Consider the following 16393-nt stretch of genomic DNA (forward strand, 5'->3'; position numbering starts at 1 on the left):
GACGCAAGCTTAAGCCGTGAAGGAACTTCAACGTGAGTGAATGGAAGGAAGTCATTCGTTGCTGGTCTTCGTTGCCCATTCGTTGCCCAAGAGCAACAGCGCCGCTGTTATCAGCCTCGCTCGGCTTGCAGACGATGTGCCACACGCAGCAAGCTGCGTCACAATGGTGGCTTGACGTTATGCCTTCATCCAAGTCCCTGAATGCAAAATTACCGAACGAATATCTCGAAAGCGAATCGCTGCAGGAGAATGAAACTAAGTGAAGTTGTCTTCAAATACCATTGTCTTAACGTTTCAAATATAAACATGTACCATAACGGGGATAGTAGAAAAGTTAATTAAGAATAGTTTTTATTGATTATGCGTTTGGTCACTCTAATTTGTCGCGAAAATTGTGTCCGCATACGCGCAGAGACCATCCGAGCAATCAGATTGTGCGTAGCTGTCATAGCGTTTTTATTAATAATACTGTTAGTTTAACTTTGGAGACCCTGTACACAGAGCTAAATGACAGCGAATGCAGGAACCAAGGACAAAACAGCGTCTCGACTGACAACGAAGCGTTTCCTGAATACAGCGGCCGTCACTCTCGATCGATAATTTTCGTAGACATCACTTTCTCTGAGCAATCATACAAGCCAGACGACGGTATGACCGCCACTTCAATGAGGCATTGCGCTGCACGTCAAGTCAGGCAAAAATGAACGTATTCCCCGAAGTGATCGACCGTGAGCACGACCTCAGTATCATTTGGCGGCTAGTGCAGCTGTTCGTGCGTTGGCGAGGAACGATATCATCGTTTGTTGTCTTATTTGAATTTTCGCATTAGCGGAACAGCTTTAAATGATTGTTAAGGAAGGCTGGTCAACAGAGGGAAAATGGGTTGATTGCTTATTCAGATAATCTGTGAAAGGTCATCATCATCATCAGCCTATTTTTATATTCACTGCAGGACGATGGCCTCTCCCTGCACAGAAGTAAAAGTTCTAGGACACTGGTCCAGACGGGCTTCGGCACTCAAGGCCCTAAGGGCTTTGCTGAAGTTTTTTAAGGACATGCGAATTGTGCGACCATCTTTGAATGATGTCGCGTGTAGCATCGCGTTACTGTGTGAATTTTCCTGTTCTTTTTTTTCACTTCTTCTTTCTCCTTTTATTCCCTTTACCCCTTTCCCCAGCACAAGGTAGCCAGCCGGTACTTACACTGGCTAAACTCCCTGTCCTTCCTCCCCTTTTGTCTTTCTCTCTCTCTCCTCTCCCTGCGACCTCCAATTAACCCTGTGCTACGCCAACTGGTTCTAACTTGCGCCTGCTAATGCTAATTTCCGAATTTCATCACCCCACCTAGCTTTCTGCCGTCCTTCAATGCACTTTCCTTCTCTTGGCACCCATTCTGTAACAACTCTAACGGTCCACCGGTTATCCATCCTGCGCGCCTGCCATGGTCTGCTAAGCTCCATTTTTTTCTCCTAATTACAACAAGAATATCAGCTATCCCCGCTTGCTCTCTGATCCAAACAGCTCTCTTTCTGTCTCTTAAAGTTACGCCTAGCATTCTTTGTTACATCGCTCTTTGCGCGGTCCTTAATTTGTTCTCAAGCTTCTTTGTAAGTCTCCAAGTCTCTGCCACATATGTCAGAACCGGTAAAATGCACTGATTGTATACCTTCCTTTTCAATGATAACGGTAAGCTTCCAGTCAGGAGCTCACGACGTCTGCCGTATGCGATCCAACCCATTTGTATTCTGTGAATTTCATTCTCATGGTCAGGGTTCCCTGTGATTAGTTGACCTAGGTAAACGCACTCCTTCACAGACTCGAGACGCTGACTTGCGATCCTGAACTCTTGTTGCCTTGCCGGGTTATTCATCATTATCTTTGTCTTCTGCATATTAATCTTCAATCCCACTCTATTGCACTCTCCCTGTTAAGGTCCTCAATCATTTCGATGACAATGGATTACAATCGCACAATAAATGTTTGACGTTCTCTTCCACACCGCAGACGTCGCATGCAGCACTGTTGGTCATTCCAATCAAAGTAGTGTACGCCTTCGTGAAAGCGACTCCCAACCACAGCCAGTATACAAGAGATGTCTCACGTCGGTGAAGCCAGCGTGGACGTCGGAGTTGGAGCGAAGGGTTCAGTCCGCACAACCTGGTGCGCCTTATATTTGGGGTGTTCCACTCTGTTAAAGAGAACTTGCGTGCCAGGTGGCGAAGCTGCCTTGCAGCGTCTGTCCTGGAAAGACGAATGGGAATGTTGTGTTGCTCTTGATGCGACTCTCGGGCAGCTTTGTCTGCTTGATCATTTCCACTGATACCGCAATGGCCAAGTAGCCACTGGAAAATAATTTGGTGGCCTTTCTGTTTGAAGTCATGATGAAGTTTGACGATTTCGTATGTTAGCTGTTCGTGAGCTGTACGTCTGAGTATTGACTGCATGCTGTGTAAAGCCGGTCTAGAGTCGGAAAACACGGCCCATGTACAACGACTCTCTGTATCAATAAATTGAAGCGCACTGCGCAGAGCCGTGGGTTCTGCAGCCGTGGACGTCGTGACATGTGACGTCTTCAATCGCAGTGTTACTCCTATTGTCGGTATAAACACAGCACGCCCAGAACTGGTCGATCGGTCAATATAGTTGTGTACGTGAATATCCGTGCAAGATATTAAGTGGTAACTAAAAACTTCACAAGCCCTTGACGTCATATATATATATATATATATATATATATATATATATATATATATATATATATATATATATATATATATATATATATATATATGTATATATATATATACATATTCATTTATTTATTTATTTATTAAAAGCGTCCCAACCTGCATGATTGGTGCCCATTTTACGATACACTACCGCGTTTGTGGACGCGGCAGAGTATCAACATGACAGAAGGGCATTCGCCGCTGCAGTCGTCGGGGCATCGACCGGTGCAACGAGAACAGCGGCGAGTGTGCGGACTCGAGGGGCGCATCAAGCCGAGGAGGTGGCCATTGCCCTGGCCATCGCCGACCCCGAGTGCACGACTGTGCTCTGTGATTCTCGGACGGTAGTGAAAAATTACGCCAGAGCAAGGGTGTGTGGTGAAGCCGCGCGTGTCTTGCGTGTGGTCGATCTCGCGAGTGAAAGTCGGTGTGTGGTGATAAAGTGGTTTCCGGCCCACATGGGCAGTGATGTGTCGGATCGCGGCAACGCTAACCACAACGAGACGGCGAACGCGGCGGCGCGAGGACTAACCAACCGCGCCGCTGCTACTACAGCCGACCCGTCGTGGTGGTGGGAAACGAAGGACAAAATGACTTCTTACAATGAAATTGTGAAATGGTACCGACTAGAGCGAAGGACTATGCCGCCACCTCATCCGGGCTTGACCCGTAAGGAGGCGGTTATATATCGACAACTTCAAACAGGGTCGTTATTCACCCCGGTGCTGATGAGGCACGTGTGTCCAAGTGTTTATGAAAGTGATCTGTGTTGTGTGTGCCGAAAGGAAAGAGCCACTGCAGCTCACATCCTTTGGGACTGTGCTAAGAATCCGCATGAAGCTGCAACGATGACAACGATCCCGCCACGGCTCGAGGCCGCAACGAGGTGCTATGACCAAGATGTCCAAACACAGGCCGTCCAGCAGATCTCGGCGGCCCTCGAAAGGCAACGACCGAGCGAAACCGGAGGGAGGCTGCCACCCCAAAAGAGGGGCAGGCGCGGTCGACCAAAGGGAGTAGTGCGGCCGCGGCCGAAGTAGAGGTGCCACACGTCGCGAAGACGTCATGGCCGCGTCACGGTAACGCCTCCCTAAAAGGGGAAGGCTAACCATTCTGCAGGCGTTCACAACAAAGTTCCATCACTCACTCACTCACTCACTACCGCGTTTTTTACCATGCGTATCGATGGCTGAAATCACTGCATAAAGTAATCAGACGGTTTTAGCTTTGATGACACGGGATACGTCACCATAATGCACTAGGCCCACTTACGCGCCGCCTCTCTGCTTTACCACGGTAAACATGTCGAGATATCAGCGTTTCAGCGTATACCGTGGCATCATGTACCGTGCTGGAGAAGGAAATTAATGATGGAGTGAAAATTTTGGCTTATAGAGCGTTCCGTAGACCCAACTCATCACCAAGGCTAATAAAGGTTATTCAGAACAAGTATGAATTTATCCTGTAGCGTCTACAGGCGCGGGAGGAGATAGACGCTGATTAGGCACAAGCCCCCGCGTTCATTTACGTTGGAACAAGACTTCCCTAAATAGAATCATGCCTCCGCATTTAGGAACTGTTCAGTCTGCGTGCCGGTATTATTAGATAAGCCTCAAGAGTATGCGTGCAACCAAATGGCATCGCAGAGGCACAAGTTGTAAGCGTCGCAACTTTCCTGTTACTTATATATTTACTTCTTCACTGGGCACTGTTCGTGAGGGCCGTGTCTTGGTTCAACAGCAGGATTCTGCTATCGACCGCTAATTATGTAATTATTCGTAGGCACTGTTTTAATTGGCACTCTTGAAATCATGGCTGAAGTGATCTCATCTCGAAAACAACCTACGCATCTTCGTAATTAGCCATGACAACCTGCAACGTCACGGACCATCGCTCTTCTTGATTAGCCAAACCCCCAGCACTATAATCCCTGCGCCCCCTTACCGCACTATAGCGTATAGCCAACGGGAGCGCACAATGGCCCACCCCCCGTCTATCCATTTCGTTTTACATTGAACCCCCATCTATCATGGCTCACCCGCTCTTCTAAAAAAGAAAAAGAAAGAAAAATTCGTTGCCGTTACTAACTTTAAGGTAGCACATCTTTGTCGCGATATTGACTACCTAGGTAGTAAACACAAGTAGTAGGTGTAATGGTAGTAACCTTACTAACTAAAACATGTAGCAACCGTATGCAACCATGGGACTCGCAGAAAGGCAGTAACCTTTACTAATGCGGCCAATCACTAACTACAAAACGTAGCCGTTGCTAACGCAACTTCACTATAATTAATAGCAATGTACTGAGGACTATTTTGCCTTATAAGCGCCATTTCTATTGTCATTTTACGTCGATGCCACTGCGGAGCAGCCGACAACCCGGTGTGCATCGTCACTCGATTTTGTAGCCTTTGGTTTTGTGATAAATTATGCGCCGTGATGTGCCGCGTCAGGGCGTGAAAGCATAGCAGACAACTTGCGAAATGTAAAATATATATATATATATATATATATATATATATATAGCTATGCATTTTGTAATGGAGCCAAGTAAGCAAAAAAAGAAAAGAAAAGAAGATGAAGCAAGAAACAGAAAGAAAGGACCAAAGAAACAAACAAGCAAGCAAAAGCTCTATCATGAAGTGCGCCTATACCTAAAGCTTATGTGGTCTGGTTAAGCCATCCGCGCAAGCCACATAAAATTGTATTTCCCAGCTAGCTTTCCATCGATAGTGCGGCCCCTGCTGTAGCGCTTTGCGCTATAGCGATGACAAATGGTTACGCAAATACGCACCCGGGTATACAGAGGTCCATCTCTCATGCATGGCATTCTTTTATAGCCTCTCGACTTCGGGGCAACAATTGGGACTCGAGGCTAACTATTAAGCCTACGCGCTCTCTTCTCACTATATATAGGACCGTGCTACGACCGTCAACACAGCCTATGGAGACAGCTGTAAATGGAGTGTCGTGGAGGGCCAGACACACCACGTCACCCCCGTCGGCCTGCTTTTTTGGTGGGACTGCGCGTTAGGTTACGTTTGTAGTCACGAACGACACCACTTTTTCAACACTTTTTTCAACACGTCAACACTTCTTCGAAATGTCTGAGTTCTCTAGATTTCTCGCAATGAGTTGAGCAGAAGTAGTACTTGGAAGGGAAATGATAAGCATAAAAGGGGTTATTCAACCGTAGACAGCACACTCACGATTGAATTGTGCCATATGAAGTACATACTAACATTATCAGCTGTACATACACGAGAAAAAATTGCGTTGTTCGCGCACCTCGGTGACACTGCTATACGTAACGAATAATATTTTATGGTCTCAGTTTTGATGACACGCTCTTGTGGAGTTTGAAAATGGGAGAGATGGATAACACGTTGTGGGTCACGTGTGCGCGCATAAGTACGTCATGACAAGCCTGTCATTATCACGCGGGAAAAATGGTGTACAAAAGTTACAAATAACAACAACCTGTTGTAAGGTATTCATAGCCATAACTAGTATTTAAGGTCTACCGTTAACCTATAATTTAAACATATTGAGACATAAAAATGCAGTAATTCTTGCTCATAGCACAAGGTTCCATAACATTCTTCAAATTCTTTGACTATGTATATAGCGTTGGTGTCCTTTCAATGTGTCAACTGTGTTTACCTGATATCTACGTAAAAACTATTTTCTTGGGAGACCTGAAATTTTAATAAACTCCACCCTCTTCCTAATATTAGAACTTGCTTGACTAATACTAGAACTTGCTGTACTGCGCGCATACACAATGTCGTGACTACTACGTGCAATGCGATTTCAATACGATAAAATTTGGCGTATTATAGGTAACGACGGCCTATAGGTTAACAGGCCGCAACATTTAAACGTTGACACAGCGGCATTTTTTCATGCTCTCTCTCTCCCTCCCTGTTCATTTTTCAGTTTGTGCTATATAAATGTCTAGTTTTCTGAATAACCTAATACTAAATAATACTGCTACTTTGCAATATTTTTGAGTTGGTACTGCACGCAGTACATGCAAAGAAAAACGAAAAAAGAAACGACGCATCTAGATGTTGTTGCTCGCGCTATATATCGATATTGCTTTCCTGCTTGCCTAGTTTGGGGGTCACTAATGTTGGTTAACTCCTATGCAACTATTCGATTCGTGGTACTGTTATGCTACATGAACTCAGAGTTCATGGCAAGGATCTGGTGCTTTAACGTCGGCTTATGTCTGTGCAACTATTCTTTTGTATTCTCTCTCTCTCTTTGTGTGTGTGTGTGTGTGTGTTCATATTATACAACTGTGGTGAATTAATAGGTATATGTGATACTTTTCTGGTGCAAGAATGTTCTTTTAGTGTAGTGCTACCCTTGTTTCTAATATACTAATTTTGTGCATGAATGTTCATTTTTTCGTTTTCTCTTGTGCATTGGTGTTACTTTAATCATGTTCTACACTTCAATTTCTGGTATACTGTTGCGGGCGCATTAATGCGCGTTTCTCATGCTTCTCTGGTGTATAAATCTTGGTGCACTTCTACGTAGCACCTTAGATTCTCGCAACAGGGTATGTGATCGGGCTAGCTTGGTGTTTATGATATTGGAAATCACAGCGCCCAGACCTTACAGTGACTAGAAAAATGGACGAAGACGAGCGTCTCATCTATTTCTGCATATACTTCATGACTGCTGGACACAACGAGAGAAAAGTTTGCGCTGCAGTTACGGACTTTCTTTCAGGTTCTGTGCGACTGAATTGCGAAATGTCCGCCTAAAGATGTCTATTTCTTGCCAAGTTCTGATTTGTTTCTTTTTTTAAATTCTAAACTACGTGTTCTCAATTAGTGATTCATTTATTTTGCATTTTATAATACATCTATTCTTTCTAATGGTATTATTGCATAATTTTGGGCTACCCGATTCTTGGCCAATACCCCATGGCGTATAGACATACGCGCCACTTCCACAAGGCTGTCCATTTACATCCGCTCAGAGCACTCGTCTTCGTCCCTTCTCGTCTCTGAGTCTGGTCGCGCGCTGTGATTTGCATTGCCAGTTTCTTGTTCGGTCAATTAAGTGCCATTAATGTGCATTTCTGGCACTACTCTGCTCATTAATGTTCGTTGAATGACGCGATGTACTTTAGTTTCTGTTGCTGTTCTTGAGCATGAGTGTGCTTTTTCGCACGGTGCTTATATGGCGAATTAATATTCGTTTGCTTCTACGCAACCTTTCAGTTCATATATGCTGCCCTGATGTATAAATGTTCGTGTACTCGTATGCAACACTTATGTTTGTGGCACAGCTCAAATGCATTAAAATGCATTTCTCACACTGGTTTGGTGCATTAACATGCCTTTCTTGTTGCTGCTCTGATGCACTGATGTTCGCTGACTTCTGCTCAACGCTGAGTTGAGTTTCTTGTGCTGATACGGTTTTGTGCGATTTTCCTGCGTACGGCTTCTGGAGATCGTCTTTATAATGGTGAGGTGGTTTTGATTGTAGCTTCATTGTATTTGGATTAACGAGGAGCCGTGACTTCACTGCACTGTGTTTTTTTGCAAACAAGTAACTCAAAAGCATTGGCGAGATAGATTACCAGTGTTGCAAACTAGTGGAAGCTTAACAAAAAGAAACGCAAAGTCTCGTATGCTAATCGCCAAAGAGACGTGAATAGAGCTTGCCAGACGGTCTATATAAAGAATGGCGGGTTGCTTTCAAAACGATTCATGGAAGCAGAACACTCAGTCTCTATATAGTTTGTCTCAGAGCTCTCCTCGTTCGTATATAAAAATACGGAAGCTCTATGGCCGATATATCGATACATGCCTCGAAATACAACTCAAAATTGGTAAGGAGACCTAAACTAAAAATCAGAAAAGCGGCCGGTACCATCGATTATATAGCATATAGCCGGGCGTCTATAGATGTGTCATTCATAATCTTTATGCATTCCTCCGGGGGTGTCAATTTAGAGGAAGACATTTAAATGAGCGCATCATTCAAGGGTTCTCTAGTCAGAAATTAAGCAAAAGAACCACGACTAGAATGTGCAACAATTTCTTTTAATGCGCAAGCATTTCTATGCTATACCCAACGCGGAAACCCGTCCGTCCGTCCCTTAAGTCGTCGCTGGAGTACGACTGATCACGGTTCATAATGGTTCGACGCGGATGGATAAGGTGCTAAAGAGCGATAACGGCTTATAATGATGGGAACGTCATCAGCGCACCTGGCGCCGCCACCTGCAGTACACTGCAAAATAATTTACACCCTAAAAGTGAAAAAGGGTGTAAATGTGTCTATAATTCACACCCTTAGGGTGTTATCTATATAACGGACACCTTAAGGGTTTGAGTTATAGACACATTTACACCCTTTTTCACTTTTAAGGTGTAAATTATTTTAGAGTGTAGTTTGCTTGCGTCATCCATTCACCTTGCGCCGCCGTCCGCAGCAGCTCTTGGAGTCGCAGCGCTGTCGTTTATACTGGTCGGATCAAGTTTCATAACATTGATAACGACATCGGGCTGCGTGGAGATGAGCAAGTGGCACAGCGTCAACGCTTACTTAGACAACTCCTGCAGAGGAGTCTTTGCGTGAATTTTTTAATTAATACCAGCAAGCGAAGTAAAAATTACCGCGACAATCAATGGCAGAATCCTTCGAACTGTAGGTAACAGGTCGACCATTCGAAGAGCAGATAAGTGGCGGACCATTAAAGTTACAGAATGGGTACCAAGGCGAGGAATGCGCAGTGGAAGACCGCAGAAAATTAGGTTGGGTGATGAAATTAGGAAATTTTCAGGCGCAAGTTGCAGTCAGCTGTATAGCGCAAGACAAGGGTGTAATTGGCGATCGCTGGGGCAGGCTTTCGTACTGCAATGGACTTAAAGTAGGCTGATGATGATGATTACAATGATGATGATGTCCGCAAGCAAGGAAGAAATAAGTTTTCAAACTGCTTGAACAACACATATAGAACAAATACTCCGAGGGCACGGCTCAGTGGTCGGCCGCAACAGTGTTCGAAGAGGCAAGCCATTTCAGGGAACAAAATTGTATGCGCCGTACACAGTACATGACATAGCAAAAAGGAAGAAAACACTGAGATAGATTCTGAACAGAAACTTACCGAACGAATGCGGCTACTGTAAGAAATAGCATACTTTCTATTCTACACACACACTGCGGATAACTTTTTTCCCGAGAAAAAAAGTGATCCGTAGTGCCCTGAGGTATATACTTCCGAGCATGAAGAGCCTTTATCGAACTTTACACCCTTATTATACCCAGGACGACACAGGACGTAGCGTCTATCTATTAAATGCAAATCTTTGTTCTACTTCATCCCATAAAGACAACAATGGAAACGGGTGGGCGAACGACCTTTCAAAAGCGATGCCCTAGGCCTGCAGTGCAGGAATGCCCATGTAACTGAATGTAAGAATGATCAAAGCATGCAAGTGCAATCACGGCTTCTCTGTGATACTCCAGGCTGTTCAGCCCATGAAACATATATACGAACGAACGACAGATTTAAAATCCAATAGCCCTCTTTCACGTGCACGGTTCCAAGCGAACAGTCATGCATTATCGGCGTTCCGGCTCTCTGATCACTTGAGCTACCTATTTTTCTCTCCCAGTCCCTTCCGACTCTGAGTACATCCGCTTGATCGACTGCGGCTACTGCCCTTTAGAATGGACTAAATTATCCTCAAGTATTGCTCGAAAATACTTCGAAAAATAAGTGCGTCCGTGCACGGTTGTCTACATTTCCCAGATCAATAAGCTCATTTAATGCGCAACGCAGATATGCGTACTGCGTCATGTTGTAAACACCCGTCATGGTTTCACGCTCATCCGCACGCACAAAACGGTACTAGCAAAAGCGATAGGCACTGGCGACATGCTGGCATCATTATCTGGGCCATGTAACATCAAGAGCCACCGACAACAGGGAACGGTCAAGTTGTGCTTTTCAAGTATCCGGATATATTGTGTCGTCACACAGCTGCCAAGCTTTGCGTATGCTGATGGGTTTTCATTGAGTTCCTTCAGTGGCCTTCAGCTGGCGCACTGGCTTACTTAGTGCGTTGATTTCCATATATTAATCCACGCGCTTCCACGATACAGTCACTTGCTTCACTAAAATTATCACAGTTTAACTACGCATGCACGTGAGCAGACATGTCAAAACATTGCTACAAACTGACCAACAGGGCACAGGGTATAAGAAAGGGAACAGACGAGCGCAATTATGTCGTCTTGTCGTGAAGATTGTACCAGTGCACCCGCACGAGCTCGCCCAGATATGTCCGCCTTAACAATGCCGAAACATAACGCAAGCATTGTCACATGACGAAAAAATCAACGGCATTAAAAGTGTTTCATTAAGGCGCAGGTATACGTGCATGGTCCGTACACTGAACGATTCTTTGTTGCTGCGCAAAGTGTGTTGACACGTAACATTACAATCGGCAGAAAAGTGATTGAAAGCGTACGTTTCCAATCGAGGGCAGACGACAGGCAGGAAGCATATATGGCGCTGGTACAGATTACCGCTTTTGTCGCCGCTGGCACGCATAGCTAACGAAACGCGCATTGGTTTTGTACATTTGATTAAGCCATGGTGAACGCTCTGTTAGCCACGTGACGGTCTAACCGGAAAACCACATGGGCAGCTGCAGACAAGTTTTCTATGGTCCGCGAGAACTTGATATACTCGAAAAGAAAGGAAAATAGAAGTCGCCTCTCATCTACTCTCGTGAACGCAAGCTATCGTATAACACAAATATAAGCGTATATTGAATATACTCTGTTGAAAGCATTACCCATTCTTGAAGGCAGAATAAATAAGCATATATGTCCGTGACCATGTGCGATTACGTTATTTATAGAAGAGGGCCTCAAATTGACACACATTTACTCCGAGGCGTACAGACACCAGCTGAAAATTACGCTTTACCAATAAGCCCAACAAGAAATACTCCCTATAATTACATTATAATCTAGCAGCCCCGGACCATAACGACGTTTAAGTGCCTCCCGCAAAGCGTAAAACCAATCTATACGTTATGGACGCTCCTCACATATCGCATCAAAAAATGCTAACATGCATCATCCAGTAATAATATATTTCTCTGGGAAAACTAATCAGCTAAAGGAACAGCCGAACGAATAACACATTAAGAAGCGCCATATATAGACTATATATACGCCTGCTCAATATTGGACTTTCGTGAACCTCTGCGGCTCTTCACTTCAACGGCTATATATGGCAGAGCTTCACCACGTCGAGGACTCCATGGAGCAACCACGTGATTACTATATAAGAGATATATAGCTAACGCAGAAGGAAGGGCAACTGAATTTTATGTGATACCAGTTGTATACCAGTAGACAACCACTTACTGATTTACAGGTGGCAACAGCTCACCACTTGCGCATGATGTTTGGTATAGCTATAAATACAAACAAGGCTAGCGGGAATTCCCGGCACGTGAGGAGGGACAATAAACATATACATTGTTATTACAGTGGCGATTTCTGTTTGCTACGTGAAAACTCAGAATTTGATGCACTGAAATTGGTTACTAAGCGTTAGAAATTTTTCGGGTGTTTGGGCTGCTAAGCCCGAGGTCGCGGGATTGCATCTCGGCCGCATTTCGATTGGGGTGAAATGCGAAAACACCCGTGTACTTAGGTTTAGGTGCACGTTAGAGGACCCCAGGTGGTCCAAATTATTCCCCCGCTGCGGCGTGTCTCATAATCAGATCATGGTTTAGGCACGTAAAATCCAACAATATTTTTTAACCCTCTCGCTATCGTATATATAATTTATTCAGGAAAGGCGACTCTTCAGGTAAAATAACTGTAGCAACGAGCACCCCGAAAGTCGAAGAAGCTGCAGAAAGCAACGGGGTCTTCAGGGAGATTGCGCCACTCACACGTGCTTGTGATTCGACACGGTGACTGCGCGAAAACAAACAGGCTTGGAATCAAGCTGCCGATGGCCCTCGTGATGCTCCTAAGAATGAGGACCATCAAAAAAGGCGCTTGGGAACTTATGATACGGCCCGATGACATTCTAACAGCTGAGTGACCCACGTGCAGCTATATACACACAGTGTGATTTCACGATGAGAGAAGTCTTGGTGGATTTGGGGTGGAACGCTGAGACAGCGCGTCGAGAAGTTGACAGACGTGTTTTGAGAGGCATCGGTATCTGAGGAAACGCGCACTGCGTTAGCGAGCAGCAGCTGACAAGCCACAAAGCGACCAGCGGTCGCCGGACTTAGCAACTCCCGCATTACAGGGTGCCCGATGACATGGGCGTGCACATGACTCTCCGATAGCGCTGCGAGATAATGCGGTCGCTATTTCAATGGCAAACGGTGACGAACAGTCCACAACGCAATGTAAGCGATCGCGGCACTTATCGTCGCGTCACTTTCGCGGTGGTCACGCGCCGCATGTGTCACCAGCGGGGCTCTCACCTCGCTTCTTCTGCTCGGCGTCGTGGTGCTGCTGCAGTACGGCCGAGCAGGCCGTGTTGAGCGCGCCGCCCAGAGGGTGACCCGCCATGGCGGCGGCGTGGTGATGGTGGTGGTGATGGTGCATCGCCACCGGCGGCGCAAGGGTGGCCAGCGTCATGGACGGTGTCATCGGGTCGCCGCCGCCGCCGGCCACCAGATCCTGCAGGCACAGCGGGTCGCTTAGGGACTCCATCGCCGCGCCGCCACACGACCCGGCTCGCGCGTCTCTCCGCGCCGGGGGGATTTACGCGAAGCCTCTCTTCCCTTCTCCCAAGGCGCGCCGCCACGCTGGACCGGCATGGCCGCCTCTTTTTTTCGCCCTCCTCCTCCTCGAGAGCGTCGCCCTTTCTCTCTCGTTCGCCACCGCCTCCCTCGCGGGCGAAGCCGCCCGGCGTCCCAGCCGCATCCTCCTCCCTCTTCGGACTCCGCGCCGTGGAACGCCGGGAAAAACGCGCGTCCACGCGTCACCGGGAGGCGGGGACTCTTCGACCGCTCCTCTTCTGCGCGCGGCGACTGGTCAAAGAGGGACCCCGCCCTGCGTCCTGCGACGCACCTCAGCCCGCCTCTGCGCTTCGGAGCGCCCTCGGCCTTCGCCTCTTCCTCACGCCGGATCTCTGGGAGAGTGGGAGATGCTCGCGGAGGCACGGTGCGCGCGCCCAGCGCCGCCGCCGTCGCCGGCGCGCGAAGCCGCGGTTTCCTCGGTCTCCGGACCCCAGAGCTGCGCGCCGGCGTGCGTTGCTCGCTCGCAGCCCGGTGCCGCGCCCTCGCGCTTCGTCTCCCCGGCCCACACGCCGGCGGCGGCGAGGGAGTCGCAGGTGCAAGCCGCCGCTGGTTTCCTTGAGCGGCTGACTTGAGAAGGAGAGGCGCGTCCTCCCCGGTCTCATCGCCGCCGCGCGCAGATTACAGTTATTTGGCGCGAAGAAAACGGCTCCACGGCGCGGCAACGGAGACTACTACTCGCCACGAGCGGAAAACGCCGGCGAGCTCTATGCTTGCTTTGCGCGAAGCAGATTTGAAGCGTAAAAGCCCGGCCACGCTGAACTTGGCCTCCGTGCGGCGACCGCCGTCCGAGGCGCAGACGAGGGTTTTCGCATTGTGGGGGATTCGACGAAGGAGCGCCTCGTTTGAAGAAGCGCTTCGCTAAAGTGGAACTCACCAATACACGCGAAAAAGTGACGCGCACAAGAACACAAGGGAAATGCTGCTGTTTCGCGGATGGGACATTCCTTGCGACGAAATGCGACATGCAACGGAAAGCAGCGAACGACAGTTACAGGGTGCCTAATCGAAAGCTTTCTATATCCGCACATCCTGGAGAACGGCCCACGTGGCATTAAACAAACGCCACAGTTGGGAAATAGTATGGAAAATGATCAAGGGCGAAGGAAGTTGTGAAATCGACACCCCTGATCACTCTATGTATACTGGCGACCCAAGACTGCGACGTTATGGTGTGGTTTTGCAGCATGATGCGGACGAATGCATAGTGAAATGAGGAGTTGAAAAAATAATTAAAGTGTAGTACATTTTAGGGTTTGGGAAATTAGCTCTAGATGAGCCTCCGCCGAGCCTTGTTTACACATATATGCATTATTATTAGTAGTGTCAAAGTGTAAAAAAAGTGATTGTGTGTCTAGCGTAGGAAGCCTATCTCGTGGTAAAGATATATATATATATATATATATATATATATATATATATATATATATATATATATATATAGAGAGAGAGAGAGAGAGAGAGAGAGGGATAGCTTGGAAGAGCAACTGACGGTATATAGTTTGCTCCGGACTGTACCGTCAGTTCCACTTTGCTCCTCGAAGAGGCAGGACGTATGTCGAGCGAGCTCTGAACAACATTGTGCAATGTGGTGAACGCAGTTCACCACATGGATCCACATGGATCCACATGGATCCGGGACCTCCCTGAGGTGCGACGTAATGCTAGCGCATTTCTCTCGCATTTACAACTGAATCACTGCGGAATTATTATTATTTTTTTTTTTTACTTTGAGGCCATGGCGCTTCAATGCAGACAGTGCAGTGTGCACACATATTGTTCATTCTGTTCTGTTTGCTATTATCCCTTTTTCGTATACCCTCAGTGTAAGTATAGCAAACCGGCTGCTCCTCTGGTTGGCCTCCCTGCCTTTTCTTCTCCTTTTTTTTGTCTTGTCTTGTACACTCGGCAATACGTAGTGACGTTAAAGTGCACCCACATGGAATCTTCGTCGGCAGGCTCGGTGTATTTTCTGCGTGGTAAAGAAATCAGTTCTAGGTAGCATGTTCAGTACGTCCTTCAAGGCTCTTCACATGGTCGCCGGACTATCCCCGTCCCGTTTCTCTGGCTTACCGCCTTCGGATGGAACCATGATAGTCTCGCAGCAGGTATCGTTTAATTTCTTTATTTAGATTGAAAATGTTGGCAAGAAGTAAATCATATGTCAGCGGCTTCTGCTCCACAACGTTATGTTTTTAGGGGCCGACAGGTGACAAGTGGGTGCTGTAATATTGCTTGTGAGGTGAGCTTGATCCATGATACTTCGAAAATAAAACCACAAGTACCGAACGCTCCACACGTTCCGGCGCCGGTTTATTTATCCGAACAGATGCTATACCATTGTTTTCTTCAGTGGACGGGAACACTTTGCGTACGGCTGTTGACAGCGACTCGCATTATGCAGGGCAAGCAGTTCAGTCGTCAAGCGCAGCAGCGCTTTCCTGAACGAAATCGGGAGAATGAGCAATAATCCGCCCGAACAAAGGATATATATGGAGTGCATGGGGAAAAACACGTGCATTGCTCATCGAAACGCTTGACCTGTAGCTTGATGCCCTCCGTTTTCACTTGGTTGAGCATTCTTTTATAGGGCCTACTTCTGACTTCTGACTTTACTTCTGACCGTGCCAGTTCCGGGAACCTGTAGTAATGTCACGCAGCCCGTCCGATGTCCTTTAACATATTAATGCCACAGGGTGTCACGCATTTTGCTCGATGACAGCATTTTGCTCCATAGTCATCTGCGCATGGCATGCCGAAGTGCTATAAATAATGACATGCAACTTAAGCTTAGCGCTATGCATGCTAAGAGATCCTGTGCTTTCAATCAAGTATGTACTGGGTC

At 46.9% G+C, this 16393-nt stretch overlaps 1 protein-coding gene across 1 annotated transcript in view; it reads right to left on the reverse strand.

The window, feature by feature from the left end:
• Positions 1 to 14910, reverse strand: part of Ptx1 (pituitary homeobox homolog Ptx1) — a 140443-nt gene extending 125533 nt beyond the window's left edge. The window contains exon 1 of the mRNA XM_050166958.2: positions 13231 to 14910. Within this exon, the coding sequence (XP_050022915.1) occupies positions 13231 to 13462 (232 nt within the window). The 5' untranslated portion in view covers positions 13463 to 14910. The remainder of the gene's footprint in view (positions 1 to 13230) is intronic.
• Between the last annotated feature and the right edge of the window lie 1483 nt (positions 14911 to 16393).

This window comes from Dermacentor andersoni, chromosome 1, assembly GCF_023375885.2.
Source record: "Dermacentor andersoni chromosome 1, qqDerAnde1_hic_scaffold, whole genome shotgun sequence".
Taxonomy (NCBI): domain Eukaryota; kingdom Metazoa; phylum Arthropoda; class Arachnida; order Ixodida; family Ixodidae; genus Dermacentor; species Dermacentor andersoni.